The sequence below is a fragment of the Grus americana genome, chromosome 8 (genome assembly GCF_028858705.1).
Source record: "Grus americana isolate bGruAme1 chromosome 8, bGruAme1.mat, whole genome shotgun sequence".
In the NCBI taxonomy this organism is placed as follows: Eukaryota; Metazoa; Chordata; class Aves; order Gruiformes; family Gruidae; genus Grus; species Grus americana.
Window position 1 is genome coordinate 31,760,227 of NC_072859.1, and position 22,789 is coordinate 31,783,015.

The window sequence follows — 22,789 nt, forward strand, 5'->3', positions numbered from 1 at the left end:
CTTTGCCCTGGTTTAGGCCTGATCCTCAAACAAGATGTGGGACCAAAGGAAGGGTTCATCTAAATCACCCCTCTCCTTGCAAAACTGCATAACTGGCACTAAAAAACACCTTGCTTGATGGTAGGTTCCCTGACTGGACACCAGTACCTCTGAACTGGACCAAGTCAAGTAACTTGTGTCACAGAAACCAACCCGCCAGGCAATGCCCACTTAATGAGCAGTGCTATTACTAACTAACTTTTTTGCCTGTACTACAGAATGTCATACTTGAGAGAGAAAACACATAACTGCAAAGCTAAATGTCTGTGTGTACGTATTAGGATAGGGTGGAGCAGACTGTCACTCAGCTGTATTTAATTAACATAGTATTTTATATAATGTATTTATTTTTTACGTAATTAGGTGATTAAGCAAAATGCTTGCTAGTAACATCTATTCCATAACCCAGCACTGTTGAGAGTTAAACATGCACCTTTGCATGTAATTAATCTCCTTGCCCTGCTTATTTTGCTAGTTGGCACTTGCTAAATCCCTGTAAAACCACACCCAGCAGTGCTGTGTATTATCCCTCTGCTGTCTATTCCTACATATGGTCAAAATCAACTTACCTTCCGGGTTGCTGACATCAGCAAAATGTACTCTTGGCAAACTACAGTATCCTCCTAGTAACCCTTTGTTTGGTCGGTGTTACAATTGTATTCCTCTGACAGCAGCAAACACTGTCTAAACAGTGCCTACCTTGACACTTGGATTATGATGTGGAAGAAGATCACCATATTATATTTTAAACATTAAAACAACCCCTTATATGATAAAATGCATATAATATGGGAGAGAAAAAAAAAAAGTTAGAAGAAAGATACTTCTATGCTTCCTGTAAGGAACTGACCCACAATAGTTGCAAGTTTCAGGGTATCATTTGATAACAGTAAAGGTATATATATACAATTATCTAGTCATCTTGTGAAGTGACCTTAAACAAGGCTGCCACTTCAATTAAAATTATGCTTATTCCTATTTTAAGGAAAAAAAGACATTTCTAAGAGTGCCTGCTCTAAAAAGTTAGCATTCACTAATAATTAATTTCTAATATTTTCTGGCTGTCTTTTGATAGCATCTATTTCCTCCTAGATGTTTGGCTTTAAACTGCCAGCAGGAAAACATCTGGTCTCCCTTCAAATATATGCTTATTAAACTAAGTGAATGGGATAGAGTGTTGAAAATCCTGGTATAATAATTGTTCCCCCCCCCCACCAATGAGTTAAGTAAAGTAGCATGTTTCTAAGGTATATATTTATATTGTCATTATACTAAACCCCAAAATTATTTTATAAAAAATACATAGGAAGTGCCAGAGAAGTTGCTATTTTCAGCAAGTTGCTGAAAACAAGCAACAGGAGTAGCTGTTTTTCAACAAGTTGATTTTCATTTCCCACTCGGTTCAGTTTTCCCAGTTCTTCCATTGTTAAAAAGTTTAGAACCCATAACAACACCCCAAATGGAAAGGATTTCAAGATAGGGAAAAGGTTATAAAATTATTTTACTGTTGACAGCAGCATTATCATAAATATCAACAAACAAGGATCACCTCCTACCTCAGAGTAAAGGTGAATATTTCCATTTTTGAAGTCTACAGCATGTTTTGTTTTTTTTAAATACAACCACTTGCCTTATCTTCTTGAGGGCATTAATTTAATAAAAAGCATGTCAGGTCAAGTAGTCAGTTGCTCCAATTACAGAGCAGTTTCATACACTGGCTGTCTACCTCCCTACAACCTGCTTGAAGTTAGCTGTCTACATGGGGCCACTAGAATATGGCAGGCAAGCTAGTCAGGTTACAACTGGGAACTACAACTTCAGGACAACTCAAAAAGTTGTATTAGTTTGGTGATGAGGATCTAGCTTCTCCCTCTCCTCCTCACGCATTCTCCAGGACATGCCTGTAGTTACAGAGTAAGTCTAACATAATCCCTACCCTTTAGGGTTCAGCATAAAGGGCATTTTCCCAACTCAGGTACTAGCAAAAAAAAAAGTGTGAGGGGGAAATGCATTTTAATTATTTTATTTTTCTTAAATATAATAGAACCTTCTAGAATTTTTCCAGAAACAGAAACATTAAAAAATTATACTTTATTACAAATGGTAAACTCAGAGTGCTAAAAAAAAGCCTCTTATTTACAAACAATACTGGGCAGTGCCCAAATAAACAACATAAAAATAACTTACAAAGTCATGAAGTAGTTTATTGACATTAATCAACTTTCATAAAATAAAATAAAAAAAGATATGTACATACACAATTTACTTGAAGGCAGGCAGAATAGTTCTTTTTTGTTTATCAGCCTCCCACAAACCTCCCTCCCACTTTTTTTTTCTTAAGTAATACTACATAAAGCAATCTACAGTTTCTATTGCAGTTTAACCTTTAATACTGAATGATCATCGAATGTTAGGTCCATGCAGGTCTTGGTCAACGTTAAACGAAGATCTGACATCTCATCTGAGCAGGAACAGCACTTCTCGGAGTGGTGCTGGCTGCTTCACCACTAACTCAAGCTGAAGGCTTGCCAGTCTTTCCACACATGCGCTTTGCAGAGCACAGGCAGGACTCAGCCTTTCAGCTTTTACCATTAGCTTTATGCATCTGCCACTTTTGGTTGTTTTTTTTTTTTAGTTATACCACAACATCACAGTTCTCATTTAAGACAGTCTCTTCAAAATGTTTGCAACTGTTGTGTTAGCATTAGCTGGCACCCGCTGTTGACATGGTTCATGACCTTCTGCTTAAGCTGTGCAACCTGTTCTCTGAGCATGTTGGCAGTGGATGCCAGCTCTGAGTTCTGGGCTTTCAAAGTTTTCACTTTTTCTTCCAACCTGGCAATCCTTTCCAACTTCCTTTTCCGGCATTTGGACGCCGCAATTCTGTTTCTCATGCGTTTTCTCTCAGCTTTGATTCTCTCCTGTGACTCCATGTCAATAGGGGACAGAGGAGGAGTTTCCCCTGGCATTTCAGGTACAGTCTGAGGCTCCTCTTTCAAAGCCTGAAGCCTGGGATGCTGCACCGGCATCTGGGGGTTTATGTGATGCTGGGGCGCATAGCCCATGTTGTTTGCGTTGTAGTTAGGTGCCGAGTTGAGCGCATTGGGGTTGAAGTTGCTGAGATTGGCGTACACCGGGGGCTCGCTGTGCAAATTCGTATTGAAACTACTGTTGCCAGCCATAGATGACACAGGTGCCATACCGCTGTTAACAGGTTGAGCGGCAGAGGTAACGCTGGGCATGGTGTTCTGGTTGTGCAGTTCCGCCAGGGCTCTCACAAAGCCTTCCGCGAACCCCTCTTGCTCGTCGGTAACATTTTTGGGGCAGAGGAACTGCGTCGGGGTCGGCGTGGTAGTTATTAACCCGTTGCTGGACTGGATGATGAGCCGCTCCAGTTCAGGCGAGGCCAGTTTCAGGAGTCCCACGTCGGGGGACGTGAGGATGTCGGCGTTCTTGTTCCTCAGGTGCGGCTTCAGGTTGCTGGATGGGTCGGACAGGTTCAGCGTCATGTTCTGCTTCAGCACTTTGGCGTTATTATATCCATACCCGCCGCTCTCCGGCGGCACGAAGCTGGCGTTCAGGGCATCCTCGTAGAAAGTAGGCTCCATCTTTGCACTCATAGAACAGAGTCCGCGGAGTGGCGCCGGGAGCTGCGGCAGCGCGGAGAAGCTGCCCGGCTGCCGCTTGCGCCCCGCTCCGCGCGGCCACCCCAACCCTCCCGGCCGCGCAGGGAGAGGGGAAGAAGAAAGCAGAGCCTTACTTCTCGCCGGGGCGCGGAGGGTCCTCTGAGCGCGGGCCGGGCCCGCGGTCCCTGGCGCCGCCGCGCTGAGAGTCCGCCTGGCCTGGCGGGGCGGCGCGGGGGCTTCGGCGGGGCGCCTGGCCGCCCTCCTGCTGCTGCTACTGCTGCCGCCGCGGGGCCGGGACGCTGTTTCGCCGCCACAAGTTGCCGCGAGTACTTTCCCCGACTTCCTGCGCGCCCTCCCCGGCTCCGCGCTGCTGTGCTGGCCGCGACCGCGCTGTGCCTGCTCCGCTCGCCTCCACCCAGCGGCCGGAGTCGCGCTGCCGCCTGCCCCGCGCTCTGAGCCCGCTCCCGGCGTGGAGCCCTTCACTTATCAGCGACCGAGAGCCCGCTAAAAATAGCCCATGATGTCACCCTGCGGGCTCCCCATTGGCTGCCGCCGTCTCTCCCGGGGGAGGCGGGCCGCTGGCCCGGCCCGGTGCATATCAGCCGGTCGCCATGGCCACCCCGCCCCTAGAAGCTTCTTAGCGCCGGCGCGGGGCCTTGTGGGATGAGGTAATGCTGGCGGCGGCTCGGGGCATTGTGGGCTGACATATTGTTTTTGAATATCTGGTTACCGCGTTCAGAGCGCGAGCGGGGTTGGCCGCCGGCGGCGCCTCCTTAACGGCCACGTACCAACCGCCCGCCGGAGGGGCGGGGGCGCCGCTCAGCCCCCTCGCCCCGCTGCGGCCGTCGCCCGCAAGCCGTCGCCTCTCCCTGTTTGTTTTCGCGTCCGTTAGTTTGCTTCTCGGCCGGTCCCCACGGCGGCCTGGAGGCGGGCCGCGCTTCGCCGTGCACCGGCGGGTTTTGGCCTGTCGGGCTCCCCTCTGCTCCCCCCCCGTCCCCCCCCCCCCGCCGGTGGTACGGCCCTTCAGGTGGCGCTCCGGGGGAGGCCTCACGTGATTTCCCCTCTTCGCCGCCGTCCCGCCGCCCGTGCGGCTTCCAGGCAGGGCGGGGGGTGGTGCTTTGGCCGCGGCGGCCGCGCGCGGGGCCAGGATGGGCACCAACCGCCGCGGGGCGGCCCCCGCCCACGCGCCCGCGGCGCTCCCCGCCGAGGACGCGCCCGCCCCGCCGAGGGGCCCAGCGCCTCCCCTCCCCTCCCTGCCGGCCGGGCGTGCCTGGGGCTGGCGGCCGCCGAGGCCTCGCCCGCCTTCTAGCCGGGGCCGGCGGCTCTTGGGGGAGCCCCGCTGTGCGGGAAGAGCGCCCCGGCTCCTGGAGCGCCGCCAACGCCGTGCGGAGGGCGCTCAGCCGCCCTTCTGTAGGACTGAGGGCCCCTGGGCCATGTGGGCCGTCCCCTCCGCCCAGCGCAGCGGGAACTGCGTGATGCGGTTTCGTCCGATACCGCCTGATCGCTGTGGAGGTGTAGGCAAGGGCACGGCTTTGTCATTAAAGCGATCGGGGATGTCGATTCCCGGTTTCAAAAACGTGCCAGGTTAACAGAGGGAGAAATAAAACCTGACAGTAAAAAGCCTGGTTCAGATGGGTTTCTCGAAACTCGTCCTCTGAGGGGAGGGCACAGCCACGGCCTAATTTTAGAAAGAGCGCCCTAATATTGCTGTGGAAGTACAGGTTAGTCGGGAGGGAGAATAAAGGCTGGAGTTGAAGGATCCCAGTCGAGGAGAACAGTCTGTGTTGGCGTGTTCACCTCAGAGCAAGAGGGGTGATCTCTGGTTTGCCGTAACTGCTCTGTGCTGAACGTGGCATGCATCAGTGTAGTACATATCTCTAATAAAAGGGTGTGCCCTCCTGCCAGGATTCATGTTTCTTACCTTCCCCCTCCTCATCTCGCCCTGCACACACCCTTCTCTGGGAGGTGTGAATTCGTGAATGCTGACAGGCAGCTACCTCTGGAGTAAAGTGCAGCAGCTATTTAAGGACAAGCGGTGACAATACGGGGTAGGACAGGGACTGAAGGGGTGTACTGTTGTATGATTTTGCTAACAGTGCAACAAGTGCTCCTTAGGCTTGCAACACAAAGCTGTTATCTGCTGTTGTAGGGTGGTCCAGCTTTTTATGTCAACAAAGAACTTAGTCTGCCAGGTTCAATCACTTTTTATGATACGTGAAGCTGACAAACTTACGTCTAGGTTTGAAAATGCACTTTCAAATTCTCCAGTGCTATTTTTTCCTAGATGTAATGACATAATTACCAGTTACAGTATAGGAAGCAACAATGAAGCAAACAGAAGTGCAAGCAGCTGTAAAAGAAAAGTGAAGGTCTAGCTCCCCTGTTTGAAGTTGTTGATTTTTTTCTTCCCTGTTCCCCCCTGGTGTTCCCACCTGACTTCAGCCACTATATTCATTTGACTACATGGTTGGCACTGGTGTTACCTTATATGATAACTGGAATTATGCAAATAATACAGTGACTTCTTTGTACATTTGTGTGAACAGTCTGTGGCACAAAATACAAAGTTTTGGCTGGGAAGCAGGGGCTCACTGTGTGCTGTTGGTATACACACAACTTTGATGTAGGCAGCATATGTCTGTGTTGCAGGTAACTCAAATTACTCAGCTGCTGCTGTACCTTCAGCTGCAAATAGTTTTGCCAAACAGCAGTAAGGTCCTGCATATACATAAGAAAATCTCTGAAATTCATTAATGCAGTGAATGCTAGAAGCAGTTGTTTAACTCCTTTTTGATCTTTGCATACAAGATAAATAGAGGCCAGTGACTGACTCTTCTGGCACATGAACCAAGGGGCATCAAATAAAACTGGCAGGTTCAGAATAAACCAGAGAAATGTCTTCACAGAATTGTAGTTAAGCTGTGAAACTCCTTGGCAAGAGTGCTGGGTGGACTGAGGGATTTTAAAGCGATTAGACAAAAACACAGAAGAGAAATCACTTAAGGGCTATCAAATGCAGTGCATCTCTGGCTCTGGAAATCCCAAAGCTGCAAATGGCTTGTGCCTGGGAGAGCATCCTGAGGCAAAACTGCTGTGTGCATGCCCTGGTTTTGTGGATACCTCTCCAGGTATCCGCTCTTGGCTCCTGTCAGAGATAGGGTATCTAGTTGGACCTGATGTGGTGGTCCTTGTTGCATTAGAACTCCCCCGAGATAGTCCATAAATGATCTGTCTCTGTTGTGTCAGCTTGCAGTTTTGATGTTTATAAAGGGCTTTTCTATGCAAGGAAGAAATTCTGGAGAAAAGACAGACATGAATTTTAAGTAGTTTGCTATGTGGAGGTTTTTATTGTGAAATTAGAATTATTTTATAATTAAGCTGAAAGGGTTTTTTTCTGGTTTCTGTTACATAGGAAGCCATGCAAATAATTTGCTTTAGTCAGTTTTCTGTATAGACAAATAATGCTAATTAAGTTTGTTCTGATTAATTGTTGACATATTTCATTTTTTAGAGCTTTGCTGTTTTGTTTTATCTTTTGGGTTTTTTTCTGCATGTTTCTTTTGTCCTAGAAAGCGAAGTTCAGACTGTAAGGAACATGGTCAGCATAGCTTTAACCACTCTATTTTATAGTCTGTCCAGTTCAGCCACACTGATACCAATGCGAGTTTTGCATTAGCTTCAGTGAGTATTGGATCAGGCTGGAGGGATTCATTTAAAGTAATTTAACTTCTTTTTTTTTTTTTTTTTTTTTTTTAATCCTCCACCCATTTCAGTTTTCTACTTCCTTCCTTTTACAGAGGTGGAGTTTCAGGACTAGACATTCCAGTTTGCCGGAGACGTGTTGCTACTGAGGCCTTGTAGGTATGGGGGACACCCATCAGTCCACTCATTATGTTAATTGCTACTCACTTAGAGGTTATTTGGTCAAAGCTGGTAGTAGACAGTCAAGCTGGTCATAAAGGTTGTGCATAGCAGGAGAACTCTGAAATCAAAGACAAGTGCTCTTTGCTGCGCTGAGGGGATTTTCTACCTAATTCGGGACCCAGTGGTGAGCAGGCACTTACGGAGGTCTCAGCTTAGATTTCAGCCGAGTGCCCCAAGTTCACCACCTGGGACTCGCCCAGTGCTGCAGATCAGAAATGGGTCCTGTGAATAGAGAGGTGGTGATCCTTCGTGGCCATTAGCCAAGGAGCTGGGAATTTTGGTGACTATGCCCTGATTTCTTAAACAGCTATTACATTTGGGCTTTTTCCCCCCCTTTCCTGATGTCCTTAAGTAAGTATTCCTTTAGTAGTATGAAAGAACACTTACTGACCCATTTATAAACCATAGCCATTTACATGTCTCGATAAAATTGGAAATGAACTATGTATCTGTGTTGCTGTGAGAGGCAAATGCTTTGAACAGCAGTAATGCAGATTTTGATTTATAAAGTTCTCTAATCAATCAATACAAGACTGACTGAGGCAATGAGATAATCTGAATAATTAAATGGCTTTTCAGGGACAAATTAAAATTTCTTATACATACCACATCCGTCTAAATCATATTTGGTGTCCAGGAATAAGTGGGTTCATTGTTTTGTTTCACTCCTGTATCATAAATGCTTTTGGCTTATTTCTAGACCATTTTAAAAAGAAAAAAAACAAATAAAAGACAGTTTCTGCTCTTTTGTATTGGAAACAGTACTTGCAGAAAGAAAATGCTTGTTTCCATACAGTTTTTCTTTAAACTTAGATGTATTACACTGTCTTGCTTTTTCCCCTCATCAGACATGTGTCCACAATATTTTTATCATATAGATATTTTTTTTACTCCATACTTTCAAATGTGATATCCTACTTCACCTCTGCATGAAGTGAATAAGACTAGGAATTACTAAATCTTCTCCTACTGCTTTTCACTTGCTTAAGGAATTACTATAGAGCAGGTTTCCCCAACTGAAGAAGGCAAGAGTTTGAAGAGTCAAAAGGAACAAGTATTTTTCTTTTATATACTACATCAGAGTATAGTATAAGCAGCTGGGAGTGAGAGGGCACAAGGAACAGAGTTTCCTTAGGCTAAATGGAAGTAAAATAATTCACAGGTGCTCCTGCTCCCAGTTCCTTCCCGGTTCCTCAAGGTGTGTTTTCTCGTAGTCAGTTCAAGTCCACCTAAGTCTGCAGCGCAGCAGAGGTGTGGCAAAGAGGTGCCACCTCATCCACCCCCAGCTTCCATGGCCTCTCCTTTTGCTCTTTGCTCCCAGTAGGGCTCATTTGGCCAGGCAGAGATCCAGGAACTGAGTCTGGCTGAAATGAAAAAAAAAAAAAAAAAAAAAAATTTGAGGATACAAGGGAGGGGTGGGAATGCATAGGCTGGGGGAAGAGTGGAACTTAGAGCTTGAAGTGAAGGACCCTGGAACCAGATCTGTACAAGACCGAAAGCTAATCTTGAGCTAGTCTTCAGTTTGCACATGAAAACTGTTCCTCAGCACTATAGGCACTTGTAAATGAATATCATGTCCATCTCCTCCACCCTCTATTAGTCATCGCATAACCAAGCTATACGCGTTGAGTCCTTTTCATCTTTCTTCTTGTCAAGCCCTTTAGCCTGTCCCCCTCACCTACTCATCCCACCAATCATTTTAATTAATCTCTGAATTTCTTTGAAACTACTAGTTTGTGGAATGGAGGAAAATGAGTAGGTTAGAGAGGCAAGATTGAGAATGATGGAGGTGGGGCAAAGTTAGGAGACTTTGCAAGACCTGTTGGGTTACCTCTGGGGCAGGACAGCAACACTGACTGTAAACACAGGGAAAGACTGCAGAATTAAGGGAGGAACTACTAAAAACGTTTTTCTTAAGAATGCTGTCTAAGCAATTCAAACACTGGTTGTTGATGTGCAGCAACATATGAATGAAAGATTTAATATGATTGTGTCTAAAGTAGATAGGATGATGTCCTCTTTACTCGATAGTTACCTATACCAGATTTCTCACTGTTATTTTTCCAGTTCCCAGCTAGCTTTATAGAGGATTTCAGTGGTCACTGCAAGTGCTCAGAAATATATGTTCAAATAAGTAATGAAGTATATATTTTTTATTCAAACAAATGTATGCATTGTATAATTTTTGATCAAAGAAATGACCAAATAGAAGTTAACTACATTGTCTAGAGATGAGTCTGAAAGGAACCCTGGGGCCTTGCACCCCATGCTTTTTAGGATGTTACAAATCTAAATGTCACACCATTAATGTCTCCGTGTTCATTATTTCTATACCATAGCATAGCCAGTGCTCCGAGAAATAGAAAGTCAGGCAAAGTTCCCGTTCTGTGGAGCTTGCAGTCGGAAGAATCCTCTACACACACAGACGGCTGACAGAGTAGCAGCTGATCCGCAGTGGGAGCCCAAAGAGTGAAGGTAAGCAGTAGAAGAGGCACTGGAGGGCATGTGGCATATGGGAAGCAGACGGCTGTGCTTAGCATCGTGAGCTGGCAGCATGAAAAAATTTACCATACAAATACAAGCATACTAATGCTGAGTGGTGGGGAGGCAGATGAACACTTTTGAAAAAAAAGATATTTACTGTGTTTGAGGACAAAGATCCTGCTGGAAGTGTGCATTTGTTCAGATATAACTGAGGCACAGTTTCACTGTGGAGAACTAAAGTTAGTTTTCTGGCATTTTGATGTTTCAATAAACACATATTAAAGTAAGTAGTGGCAACAAAAGGTATTGATTTACAGTTGCCAATTGTGACTGAAAGCCTCAGAATAACTGGATTTAACCATTCAGAGCCCTTAGTGGAATAGCTCAGTTCTGATTAGGGTCTCAGAACGGATACAAAATGCTTGGATTTTTAATTAATAAACAATCTGGCATCCTGTCAAAGTTGACACCTCACTCTGTCTTAGCAGCTGTTGGAACAGTAGGCTCCTGGCAACCTGGGATAAAGCAGTGCTTGCAACAGGAGAAGGAAGGGAAGCGAGTCTGTGTGAGACCAAAAATGCCTAGAGTAAAGCACTGTAGACCTTAGGGATTTCCAGTGAGCCATCAAGCTTTCCTTCTCTATGCTGTGAGTTCAGGCGTGGACATGGACAGTGAGCTTCTGTTACTGAATGTCACCAGTGGTTGGTGGCTGACAGATGTCAGGACACCTGTCTGAATTAGAGTAATGTTTCTGACAGTAGTAGCACTAAACAGAGAAAGCATTGAACAGTGAAAGTAGGTCCTGCAGGTTGCTCCTTCCCAGGGATTATAGTGGCAGAGCCTGTGGGGAAGTTTACAGAGTGCCTGCTCATGGAACGCAAATGGAAACATTCACTCTGGATGACAGTCATTTGTGTTGGAATCATGGTGTGGGAGCACTTAGGGTTGCCAAACAGCCAAGGAAGGCATTGTAGGGAGGAAAGGACACAGCCTGGGTAGGACAATACCTGAAAGCACAAGCAGAGTTAAAGACTTCCGTTTTGGAGAAGATGCTACTAAACTGCTACTCTTCCCCAATCCCATCTGATTAATAATAAACAACCTGATCTGTGATCACAGCTGACATATCATACAGTGACTGGGTAGCTGCTCCCCACTGGTCTGAGCAGCCCTGTCCCCTCACGGGATGGGATGTCCTGGTCTTGTCTGCAACTGCCCCTTAGGACTTCCATAGGAGAAGAATCAGGATACTTGAAACCCTCAAAATTGCTGTTCTTTCCTTTTTTCTTTGGTAAAATTTGTATGCAGTTGCCGACACTGCAGTGTCTATATGTTTCAGAAGGCAGCACAGATGGAAAATTTGGTCCAGAATCAGTATTGATCCCTACCTGAGATCTTGTATTTTACGATGGGTTCAGGAATGCTGTTCACATATGTGCTAGAGGAAGTACTGCATGAACAGCCAGCAGTGCATTTGGCAGATGCGTTGGTCAGCTCACAGGGCTGTTTACTTAGTCTGTTGAGAACATGTGAAACATATAAAAAGCCATAACATTTGAATATATTAGAAACAAGTTCATGAGATCAAGGAAAGTTTTTAAGATAAAAGGACAATAATAAAGCAAAAGCCTAAGGGCTGCTATGGTTGCTAACTGAAATTCAGATTTTTTTAATTTTTTTTTTTTTTTTAAGAGAGCACAACTAGAAAGACGTTCCAAAAATGGCTGTATGGTGTTTAGAGATCTGGGTACCAGCTGCAGCGTGCACATATTTGCAGAGGCTTCTGTTCAGCTAAGAATGGGCTGTGGACTCAGGTAAGTCGTGAGAGAGGTTAAGCACGCATGTTGTAAGAGCTAATGGTACAACGTAGCCTTGTTCTATATAAGCATGTTTTGTGCTGATGTTTTCCAGTTACTGCGTTCCTACAGTCAGTGTAGGAAAAGGTGTGTGGCTGGCAAAACTGCAAGCCTGGACAAAGCAGTTCTGGGTGTGGATGCTTACAGCCTATTGCCAGGTGCTTCAAATAGGCATTTATGTCAAAGATCTGAGGTCAATTCAATGATCGCCAATTTCAGCCTTAGATGATTACATAAATATTAATAAGAACAGTGGTATATTTCACATTTATGTTATTGGTCTGCAAAGTATTTACCTAACCCTGTAGCAGTACTGGTGGGGAATATATGTCCCTTCAAGACAACCAAGAGAATTTACAAAGTAAAGCAAAAATTTGTTCACCTCTTTAATGTAACCTCGTGAGTTTAATGAGAAGTAATCTTATTTTCTGTATACCAGTAGAGAAAAACAGGAGAGCAGAATAAAATCAATTGGGATAGAACTGGAGTCTTCCCTCGATTTGCCTCCCTTAATCACTGTTTGTATCTCTGTGGCTTGGTTTCTCTGACTGTAAAATGGGTACAATGAGACTGACGTTCTAGTAAAGCATGCAGCTCTATGGGGAATAAATGCCGTGCAAATGGTATGAACTGTTTTTATTTTAAAATGTGCATTAAGGAAAAAGGTACCGAAAAGGAATGGAATTTCATCTGGAAGTAGATCCAGTATTAACTTATTGGTATAAAATATTTGTTACTGGCCCCATTTGCTTTTAGGATATCTACCATTGACATTTTTATTGGTTCATCAGGCTTGTAATGCATTTTGAATCTGACCCAGGGCTGTGTAGAGCGTATACTGGCACCTAGATTTATGCCACTTTCACTCTCTGACATTTTGACCAAATATCTTCCAGTTGCTATGGACATGCTTTTTTTGGAGGGGTTTTGTTGGGGGTTTTTTTTTGTGGTTTTTTTCTTTACATTTATAGTCTCTGCTGCGAGAGGCTCTGACAATGATTTGGAGTTGTTAATGTCAAAAATGCTGCGTAGGAGGAAGTATATTACATGTCAGCTTCCCAGAAGGGGGAAGCTGAGGCACAGCGATCAGCACCTCTTCAGAATCACACAGATAGTTTCTGTGAAGAAAAAGCCTTGATACTTAGCCCAAAACTTTGACTGGAAGATAATCACGTGAAGCACAGGAACTCTTCTGCATTACAGACTCCTTGGGGAAGAGGGTGAGTGCAACAGCCGCTCCCTCCTCTCAGGGGTGTGTATTGCTGGTCCTGGGGAGGTGAAGCTTCCAGCCCCTTGGACACTTCCACCCAATAAATCTGTACCTAAGCTTTCTTGCCTGTTTTTACAAGTATGTTAAGTTTTAAAATGCTATACATACAGCAAGCATTTTTAAAGAAAACTAAGGAGCGCTTTTTAGCAGATGTAAATCAACCCAATTTATAATGTCGTTAGTTCCCCAAGTGCTTTCGCCTGCACTGCTGACAAAAGAGGCAGTCCTGCCCTCTTCCTGCTCCCACGCTGTCCCCTCCCTTGCGCTGACACAGCCATGAGGTGAAGTGTGTTGGGAAATACATCCCGTTCAAGTCTATCCCAGCAAAAAACCTGAATGGCTGGGGAGAGAGGCATTTGCTTCTTTTCAGGGTGTCACCAGCATATCCCGGATTAAAGTCCTTGTGGAACCATCGTGTTAATGCAATTCACTGGTCTCCGTGAAAGCTGGGAGCTTCGCTAGTTTGTCCCAACAGCTTCTGGCTAAAAGAGAATTGCGCTGCAGCTGGAAACTTAATCAAGGGAGTTTCAAAACATTTCATTCATCCGTGGTCCTCAGTTGATTCTTAATACACCTTTACTACAGTCGGTAGTGCTTCATAAGCCTTGTCAATTTTGCAGTCAAACAAAGGCTCCTCTCAAAACTTTGTGTTGTGTAAATAAACCTTGTGCCTAGCAGGGTGTCACTGAGTTAATGTAAAGCCTGAAAAGGGGAGGGCGTGGGAGCAGCATGCCAGTGTTAACGTTCTGTTTTCTGCACAGGATTGCAACAGGATTGCAACAGCCCAGCCTATCTGAGCTGCTGCACGTACCGTAAACATGTCTCTGCACTTGAATTTGATATGGGTGGTGATAGAACAATATACCTTTCTGGCAAATGGTAATGGACAGATTTTGTTTTAAGGAAATTCTGAATAAACAATAGCAGTTTTCTTCTTACAGTGCTGATGCTTTCCAGGTGGCCCACCAGACAGCCAAAGGAAATATATATGGCAGCATTCACTGAAGGGTTAAAGTTTCAGGGGAGGGAGGGGGAATGTCGAAAATCCCATGAACTTTAATAGTTCTGCTTGTATCTTTGTGGTAGCTCTGACTCCTTTTTTTTGCTTCTCACAGATCAGTAATCAGGGGACAATTGACAGGAATAACCGCCCTGGTAAAAATATACAACTGTTTTTGAAACAAACAGTGTTTGTTTGTTTCTGGTAAGCTGTCTGGTAAAGTGCATGCCCAGGGTGCTTTTCAGGCCTCATGGAAGTTTTACAAAGAGCAAGCTACCTTTTAGCAAGTGCCTTTCTGTTAGTTTCAAAATCCTCTCTTGCTTTTTTTCTAGAATCATTTTCCCACAAAAGGTGATATAAACCATAAGAAAAGTCTCAGTAGAGCTTACTCCTCCCCCTCCCCCATTCTCTCCTTCCCTCCTCCCCCAAGCACTGGGAGCTCTAAAAAATATTTTAGTATCCTGGAGATTAAAAACAGTGTCTTTAATTTGTATTTGTCTTACAATAGCTCTGACTTTCACCGCCTTGTCCTCCCCTTTATTGGGAGTACATGTGTGAGCACTCCCTCTAATGTTGTTTATACTCTCGCTGTCAGGTTCAATAAGCAGTTTCTTAGCAGGGCACCTTCCCACGTGAAGGAAATGTTTCCAGTTCTTGTCTTAGTTCCTGCTTCCTCCATGTGTAGTGTCTTGACAAGGCACAGCAGAGAACAACAGAAATGAGTATCAGTGGTATTGGTAAATCTTAGCTGATAAATGGAAATTAACTCTAGAACCTCATGAATCTACTGGCAGCTTAGATGTAAGGCAGCTGTTTACAGGGCATTTTATAGGTGTTCCAGTTATGTGAGTTTTGCGTAGTGTCTATTTTAAGTTTAGGCATTTTATTTATAGCGGATCTGGAAAATTTTAGAAGTATAGTACATGAATGCACCTCTTGGGTAACACTGAAAAGAATGTGGTAATCTGTTTAAGGATTCTCTACGTAAATAGGGATATTGCTAAAGAGAATCAAGATAAAATGTAAATGTTAATAATTGCTCCTAAGACAAAGAACAATTGGCAAGCAACCAGATAGAAATTAGAAATTTAGCTGGTTTTATACCATGGGTACTAAATCATGCTGGTGGAGTCTCAGGTCTAGTCAGTGAAAGGCATACCCACTGCTAACTCGTGGGACTAAGGATTTCCCCTTCATGAATGGTTATAGATAAGTAAAATTTCCCATAGCAAAGAAACATGTTAAAGAAGGGGACAGATTTTCTGCTTTGAGGTAGAAGAGATACTTTCATTTTCAGTATCTCCATTAGAGTTTCTTTTTGCAAGACCAGGAGCGTTAACTCTTGTGTCTGAGCCAAAATTCCAACCTAAGCAGAATGTACTCATCTAAATTTCCCTTTTGGTTTCATTTGGACAAGGTATTCTTTGGTGTAGTGTTGCTGTGTACTGTTACAGCAGTTGCTGTGTTGGGAGCTTGGGAAGGCGCCTGCATGGAAGAGGTTACAAAGAAACGAGACCATTATAAGCTCAGAGAAACCCCGGAGTGTGATGATTAAAAAGAGAAAACGATTAGGGAAAACTCATCAAAGAGTCTCAGTGAGAGTCCTCAAAGGAAAAATACTGATTATATTTGTTTTGATTTTTGTCTTACATGGAGTAAAAGATGTGTGGTGTGTCCTGGGTCACCACCCTAAGGGGTGTGTACTTAAAGACAACAAAATCAGACTCCAAGACTTCAGTGTGGTTTATTTTGGTTGCAGGGCTGGGAAGATAAGATATAATTGTACCATATACATAGTGGTGCTATCAATCTGATAGATTATACTTCCCATACACCCTGACCACCTTGCCTACCCTCTGCCTGCTAATCTGTTTCTAGCAGGATAACTCCTAGCTTGCTGACCTTTCAAGAAACTTTCAACTATGATTTTTAAAACAGCCACAAAAATGTTTTTCTTTCTCCAAATGTGCAGTTCTTCTGTCTGATGAAAGTAGTCAGAGGCATGAGATGGGTAACATTGATTACTAAAGCTGGTGTGTGAGTTCAGGTTCAATAAATTATGAATCTTAGGGGCTAAAAATTGTTTAGAATTCCGAGTCTGGGAATGAAAGTAGACATTTATTGATAGTCCTGTTGTTCACACTCCACCAGATTCTAATACTGCTATTTTAGAACAATGTTAGATTCATTTTAAAAGTTTGTTAGACTTGGTCTGCTCTGGGAACCATGTTAGAAAAGGTTTGAGCTAATAAAATATGCAAAATGTGGTTTTAGGGCTCTCCTTTAATGTGGAAAGGGGAAAAAAGGTTTTAGTCTGTTATAGCAAATCCAGTGAGGGAACTGTTTACTTAACACTCTCAGTTATTTTTTTAATGTGCTTTTTCAGAGTTTTTCGGCTGAGTTTAGTTCATATGGACTAATATATTAAACAATGTTTTCTACTGATACATGTTTTTTAGTTGTTACTCTGACTTCAGTAGTTACAGTAATTTTCTTTCTGGCACACTGGTGCAGTACATCCCAAAAAGCTAAAGGAAAATAACTGAACAGGACTTTGGAAATGGGGGAATATAAAATATAATCCCTATAGATTTACAGTTTAGGTAGGAAGATTGCATCTGGGTTTATTTACCCATAATATATCTAGCATGTATAAATTGATGTGTCAGAATGTTACAGATTCTTGTTCGATATGGCAGTATATGTTGTGTGACTTTACTTGAGTGATGCAGCCGTCCTAAGAAAATGGCAGGCAATAAAGTGTTTTTACTATCCTACTGAGAATGTCGTCTCTCTTCTCAAGCCGATGTAATACTTGTGTGTAACATAAAAACACACCCAATAGGTGCGTATAGCTAAAAATGGCAGAAAAAGTGCCACTTTCCATCTCAGGAGTTCCAGTGCTTCCCTCCCTGCATGTTGATGATCATTTCAGGACTTGTTTTCACATCAGGAAAGACACTGGCAATAGTGCATATTATTTTCCTACATCAAAAAAAGAGATTGTAAAAAACGCAAGGTATAGAAACATACTCTGTTTGTACCAGTCAGGTGATACATTGACTTTGCTGGTTATGCGTATTTGGCTTTGGCCTTTTTAGAGCCCTCCCGAGTTTGGGTCCAAGCTGCTGAAGAAATTGTCTTGTACTTTATGCTTTTGTGTATAAACACGAGGTTGCTTGGAACAAAGCATTCTAGGTGAAAGATTCTGCACTTTCCTTATATCCTCCTGCCATCTTGATTTGGTGACGTGCTGTAAAATCCATGTGTCTCCCGGCTCATTTGGGACTCTGGAGAGCAGTAGATGAATGAGCCAAACATGAGAAACGGAATGGAGAATGGGTGTAGACAGCAACACTTTCCTTTGGACCTTAAAGACTAAGAGAATTTTCTATGTCTGGAATGCTCTGCTCTCATGCATTAGGTAGATTGACTTTTTGTTCAGATGAGGAGTCTAATCTTTTTCTTCCCTTCTTAAAAGAAATATAAAAAAGTCACTCTGTTTATGTTAACAGTAGATCTAGATTCATTTAGTTGTGATCTAATCTTCACAAAATATCAGATCTGTTTGCAAAGCTAATAGAAGTGTAATGGCAAGAGCAGCAGTGGCAAATACCTTTTTTTTTCCTTTTTTTTTTCCTTTAATATCAAAGCAAAAAATGTGGTCTTGATTTATATGCAGGATTACTGATTTGTATACTGTTATAGCTATATACTAATACAACTAACGCCTAGCACAATTTATAAACACAGATAACATATGTAACTTAGGGGAGTTATTTGTGCTGAATCTTTTTTTTTCCCCTCCATACTCTGTCCTACCTTTGTTACTCAGGGCACTAATGCTGCATTAATGTAAACAGCAAACTACTGCATTTATCTTGGTTATATTCTTCCAAGTCACAACAACATGCTGGAATGAAAGCCATCGTCTATAGCAAACCTTCTTAAGTCTTTTAAGGGCATCCATCTGGATAGACTTTGTGGTTATAGAAGGGCTGATGCTGTAAGTATTCATTCCACTAATGGCCTCATTGATTTTTATTTACACTCTTTGCTGGTTGCGTAGAGTCTCAGTTTAAGTAAGAATTGCAGAATATATGCTGAATGGAAGAATTACAGGCATATGTTAAACTAAAACAAGGTTTCTATATCTGACTTCAGGATGCTTAATCAAAGCAGTGGCTCAGAAGTCAACTGTTCAGTCTCCAGTGAAGCACATGAAGAGTGCAGTTGGTAAGCACTGTTAAAAACCAGGTGCATAAGTTTGAAAATGTTGATCCAAATCACATTATTATAAGTAGTAGGGAAATGTCATGACTTACTGAGATTAAACAAAGACCTGCTTAGAATCTTGTGACTTCAGCTCATAAATGGATTTCATCACTCATTACAGCTGCATAAACAAATGCATGTGGTATATATGCATGTTTTGTTTTTGGAAGTTGTTGTTTTTAAAATCCCCTCAGAGTTTTTTTAATTGCTTCTAATGAGCCAACGTTCCCTAGTTCTGGAGCGATGCCTCGTGTACCTGAGCAGCATAGCACAGTCATTGCTTTTAAGGGAATAGTTTGCCTGCTTTTCTCCCTTTCTGGCAGCTGAACTGCTTTGGCAAGCAAGTTATTTTAAAGGAGAAATTTACAATATGAAACCTGGTGTCAAAACTTTTATTCCTTTTATGAAAGTAGTCTTACCCTAGTGCTCCTTTGGAGCTATAGAACTGTAATCCCACCCCAATCAACAACTGGAGAAAGTGCTGTGCAATGTCTGAGCTCATACCGAATAAGTTTGTCACATATCTAGATATTTTTCAGTTGTTTTATGTAATTTTTCACGTTGTCTGTGGCCTCATTTCTCCTGATGGGCCTCTCATAAGGAATCCTAGAAATGGATGCCCTGTGATTATCCATGGATAATTAGTACTTTCTCCGTGTTTTCTTGCCAATATGTTACAAGTGGGATGTGGTAAGATTAATCAAAGTTTTGGTCTCCCTGTTGTGATTAACTGAAGGCACTAGTGATGGCAGTAGTTTGTGATGTAGAGCAAACACCTGTGGATTTAAAAAGTGTTACAGATCAAAACTATCAGGCCACTCGCATTATCTCTGGGTTAAAAGTTGCTGCTTTCAGTTAAACTGATGCTATTCAGCATATCAAGGCAGGCAGTTATCAAAGTTTAACCTCAAGAAACTACGATGGCAAAATATATGGGTAATTCTTTGAATTTCAATATGCCATTTCGTATTCAGGACTGGGATGCTCTATTATTCCTGGATAGGTAGTGTGTCATTTTAATGTTACACTGTAAATTATTTTTTAACCATATATAAAGGAAAACTATGGGGTTTTTTTGCCAAAGAAAAATATTCAAGGACACTCCATTTCTGTTGCCATTTTCTGAGAAAGATTTAAAAATCAAATTTAAAAATGGATATTGCTGGAGAAAAATTGTACTTTTTTCCTATTTTACTCACCACATCCTCTTTTTATGTCTAAAAACTAGAGTCAGGAAAGTAAAAAGAGCAACGATATGGGACAGTTCATGGTCAGGAGTGCTTATACATATATCCTACATAAATAGATTTGACCTGAAGTGGTTTAGTTTGTTTTGCTCCCTGGAAAAATAGAACAGGTAATAAAAAGAAATGTAATTGAAACTGAATTAATCTAAAATCTTTTGCTTTTCTGTCAAGCAGCCTTAATTTTTAGGCAGGTGAGGAGGAGTCTTAATCCTCTGTATTCCTAAAGCTTGCTTAAACAAATTGTTGAGTGTCTGAGGCTTTGAGTGTCCTGCCCCTTCCATTCAAGTCTTCAGAAAATCCAGTTGCTCATCACCTCTGAAAACCTGCCCTCTTATGTAGGTAGCTAAAAAGATGCCTGGCATTAGAGACTCGTGCTCCAAAATGTTGCCTTGAATGCCTTAAAATGTCACATTAAAATCAAGTACAGTTCACCCACAAACCATCTGGCTTTACAGATCTGAAAACAATCTTTCTAATTAATTAAGCTTCTCTGCTTCCTAATAAGGCCTATTTGAAACGCTCAGAGGCTGGAGACAACAGGGCTACAGGTCTGCACCGAGCAGGAGCGTGGCCGTGGCCAAGGGTCGCCCCGGCCGGTGACAGGCCAAGCCTCGCTGGGGAGCCCTGCCTCTCCTTACCTTGCTGCACTGGCCGTGCAGCTCCTAGTACCGGGCTGGGGAAATACCTGGCTTTCTCCTTATAAGGCCAGCGAGCTGCTGCGGGAGCCCTGTTCCTGCCCCAGCGCTTCCCGGCTCTGCTCAGCCACAGTCCTAAAAAGGCAGTTCCTTGCTCCCGCTTCCCACAGCTGAGCTCCCCTGGGAGGACAGCCCTCCCAAGTCAGGCATTTTACTTACAAGGAGAGCCGTACTTATGGATTTTGCTGTCGCTTCTCAAGGAAGCTGTTGTGTTTACAAGCACTGCTGGGGTTATCCTCTCTTCTAGTGAATAAGCAGTGAATAAAGAAAAGTATAATAGAGTGCAGTGTCTCAGCTTGCCAGCCTCTCCGCGCAGGCACATTTCTGCAACGGTATAGATCCCTGTAGGGTCCTGTGTAGGGAAGGAGGTGCACCGTGTGAAGCAGTTCAGAGCTGTAGTCTTGAAAGCATATTAGGTTATGGTTTTATAATAGAAAGTACTCAGCAGCAATATGAGCTCAAAGCAATTCACGTCCTTTTTCCTCCCTCCCCTGGCTGCCATTCCTGTGCTGCCTCTTTGCTTGTGCTTCCTCAGTTCTTTGTGGGGGCCATGCTGTGTTCTTGGTTTGATTTGTTCTGAAAGCCAGAAAAGAATTTTCTGCTCAGATTTACAGTGTGGCTTCACAAAAAGTTGTGCTAGTGAGTGGTGGATAGGAAAGAGGGGAAAAAACCCCCTTAATTATTAATGCCCCATGCTCTTCCTAACATGAAACCAAAGCTGCTGTACTCTCCTTCTGAATAAAAACTTCAAATGCTGAATATTTTATTAGATATTTTTACAGGTTTAATTGAAGATTTCTGAAGGATCTGATTATTGGCTTATTTATTTCGCATGCCAAGTTACAAGCTTAGTTACAGTCTGATAGATTTTTAAGGACAAATTCTCTACTGGAGCCAGATTTTGGAAAGGCTTGAATATGCTAATTCAGAAGGGGTTTTACATGGTATTTTTTCTTTTTATTAAATCAACAAATCATCCTAGCTTAATTTGAAAAAATAAAGAGGAATGGTTTTCAAATTTAAGATCTGTGAAATTCCGGCATGTGCAGTGCACTGAGCGGTCACATACTTGTTTCAGAAAGGGGGTTAAAATAATTCTTTTCCAAGGGGGCTATTTGGGAAAAGTCCCTGGATAGTGTGCTCTTTTGAGCGTGCGAGACATTGGGGCGCAGCTTGCAGAGTTTGAACATATTGTACTCGGGCACAGCAGTTTGTCTCTTCAGAGCCACATACTTCCTTAGTTTATCGGACTGCTCCTGGCAATTCTCTTCAACCTTTGGACTTTATGGCCTCTCTCAGGATGTAGCATTGGTTCCCTAATATCTCTTCTCTTGTCTTTTGCCAAGTTTCCAGCAGGCAGTGAGGCCGTGACAAGCGGGGTCACAGGTGTTGAAGGAAGTCAGCAGCACAAACAGTTATTATTACAAAACTGTATTCCACGGTTACAAGGATGATATACTGCTTTTCTTTAGGAATCTGTCATACCATCCCTATCTTCTCTTTTTCTGAGATCGTATGGTGTTTTCTAGCTCATTTTGCTTTTGTACCAGTGCTAGGTGTGTGCCTGTGGATTTAGTAGGTGTGGTTAACAGTACTGATGGTATAGATTAAAAAAAAAAAAAAAAAAACAACCAACAAACCAAAACAGAGAGAATGCCGTGCACATTATTAGCTGAGATCTGTTGTGTATTTTCTAATGTTCTGTCATATAAAACATGTTAAAACTGAAGTTAATCATGTTTGCATGGTGGTAAATGAGATATCTAGGAAAAAACAGAGATCAGACAATAAGGAAGAGGGTGATTAGAGAGAAACATTGATCGGGCAATAAGGATGAGGGTGATAGCAGCTCTGGTATGATGAAGCAGGAGATGGCATGTCTGACCAACTGCAATGGAATTTGATAATTTAGGAGGAAGAACTATTTACAGCTATAGGTTTTGGACACTAAATGTAGCAGAGGAACGTTTAACAAAATCCTGGTTGGCAAAGGGATGTTTCTACCTCTGCCAAACAAGATAGGGAGTAGTCAGAAAAGGTTGTGCTGGAATATGGGAAATACTGCTTGTTAAAGAAATCCTTCCCCTTAGCATTTTTGGCTGGCTGCTGGTAGTGATCCCAACATACACCATGTGTCATGTTTTGTAACCCAGAGCTTTGGAGGATGTATGTTGATGGGAAGACACACATGTGAAATAATAGTGGGAGGACTGCCAGAAGCACAGTAGTTATTCTGAATTCAGAAAATGCCCGCATGTAGTTTTTAAAGTGAAAAGCAACTTTCCTGCAAAGTGAAACAGTCTTCCATACTGTGTCATTAAAGTAGGCTAAACTGTCAAGGTCTTTTAGAAATTTTAGAAAAATTCAGGATTT

The 22,789-nt window shown here is 43.0% G+C and overlaps 2 protein-coding genes across 11 annotated transcripts in view; one reads left to right on the plus strand and one right to left on the minus strand.

Annotated features, from left to right (window-relative positions):
- Positions 1–22,789, plus strand: part of FGGY (FGGY carbohydrate kinase domain containing) — a 322,392-nt gene that overhangs the window by 22,820 nt on the left and 276,783 nt on the right. For 2 of the 10 annotated variants that reach the window (XM_054834549.1, XM_054834561.1), the window contains exons 1-4: positions 4,298–4,333; positions 7,463–7,522; positions 9,929–10,064; positions 11,766–11,887. The exons of 1 other annotated variant lie outside the window; for it this stretch is intronic. The gene's annotated coding sequence lies outside the window, so the exon portion shown is untranslated. Of the gene's footprint in view, positions 1–4,241; positions 4,334–7,462; positions 7,527–9,928; positions 10,065–11,765; positions 11,888–22,789 lie in introns of those variants that run through there. 7 more of the 10 variants (XM_054834551.1, XM_054834550.1, XM_054834554.1 and 4 more) reach the window with 5 other exon arrangements.
- JUN (Jun proto-oncogene, AP-1 transcription factor subunit) lies at positions 2,223–4,124 on the minus strand. The gene has a single exon (XM_054834563.1). The coding sequence runs from the start codon at positions 3,657–3,659 to the stop codon at positions 2,715–2,717; it is 945 nt and encodes a 314-aa protein (XP_054690538.1). The 5' UTR covers positions 3,660–4,124; the 3' UTR covers positions 2,223–2,714.

What these genes read in the sequence shown, in the direction of transcription:
- JUN (XM_054834563.1), bottom strand. Translation starts at nt 3,659, where the DNA reads ATGAGTGCAAAGATGGAGCCTACTTTCTACGAGGATGCCCTGAACGCC.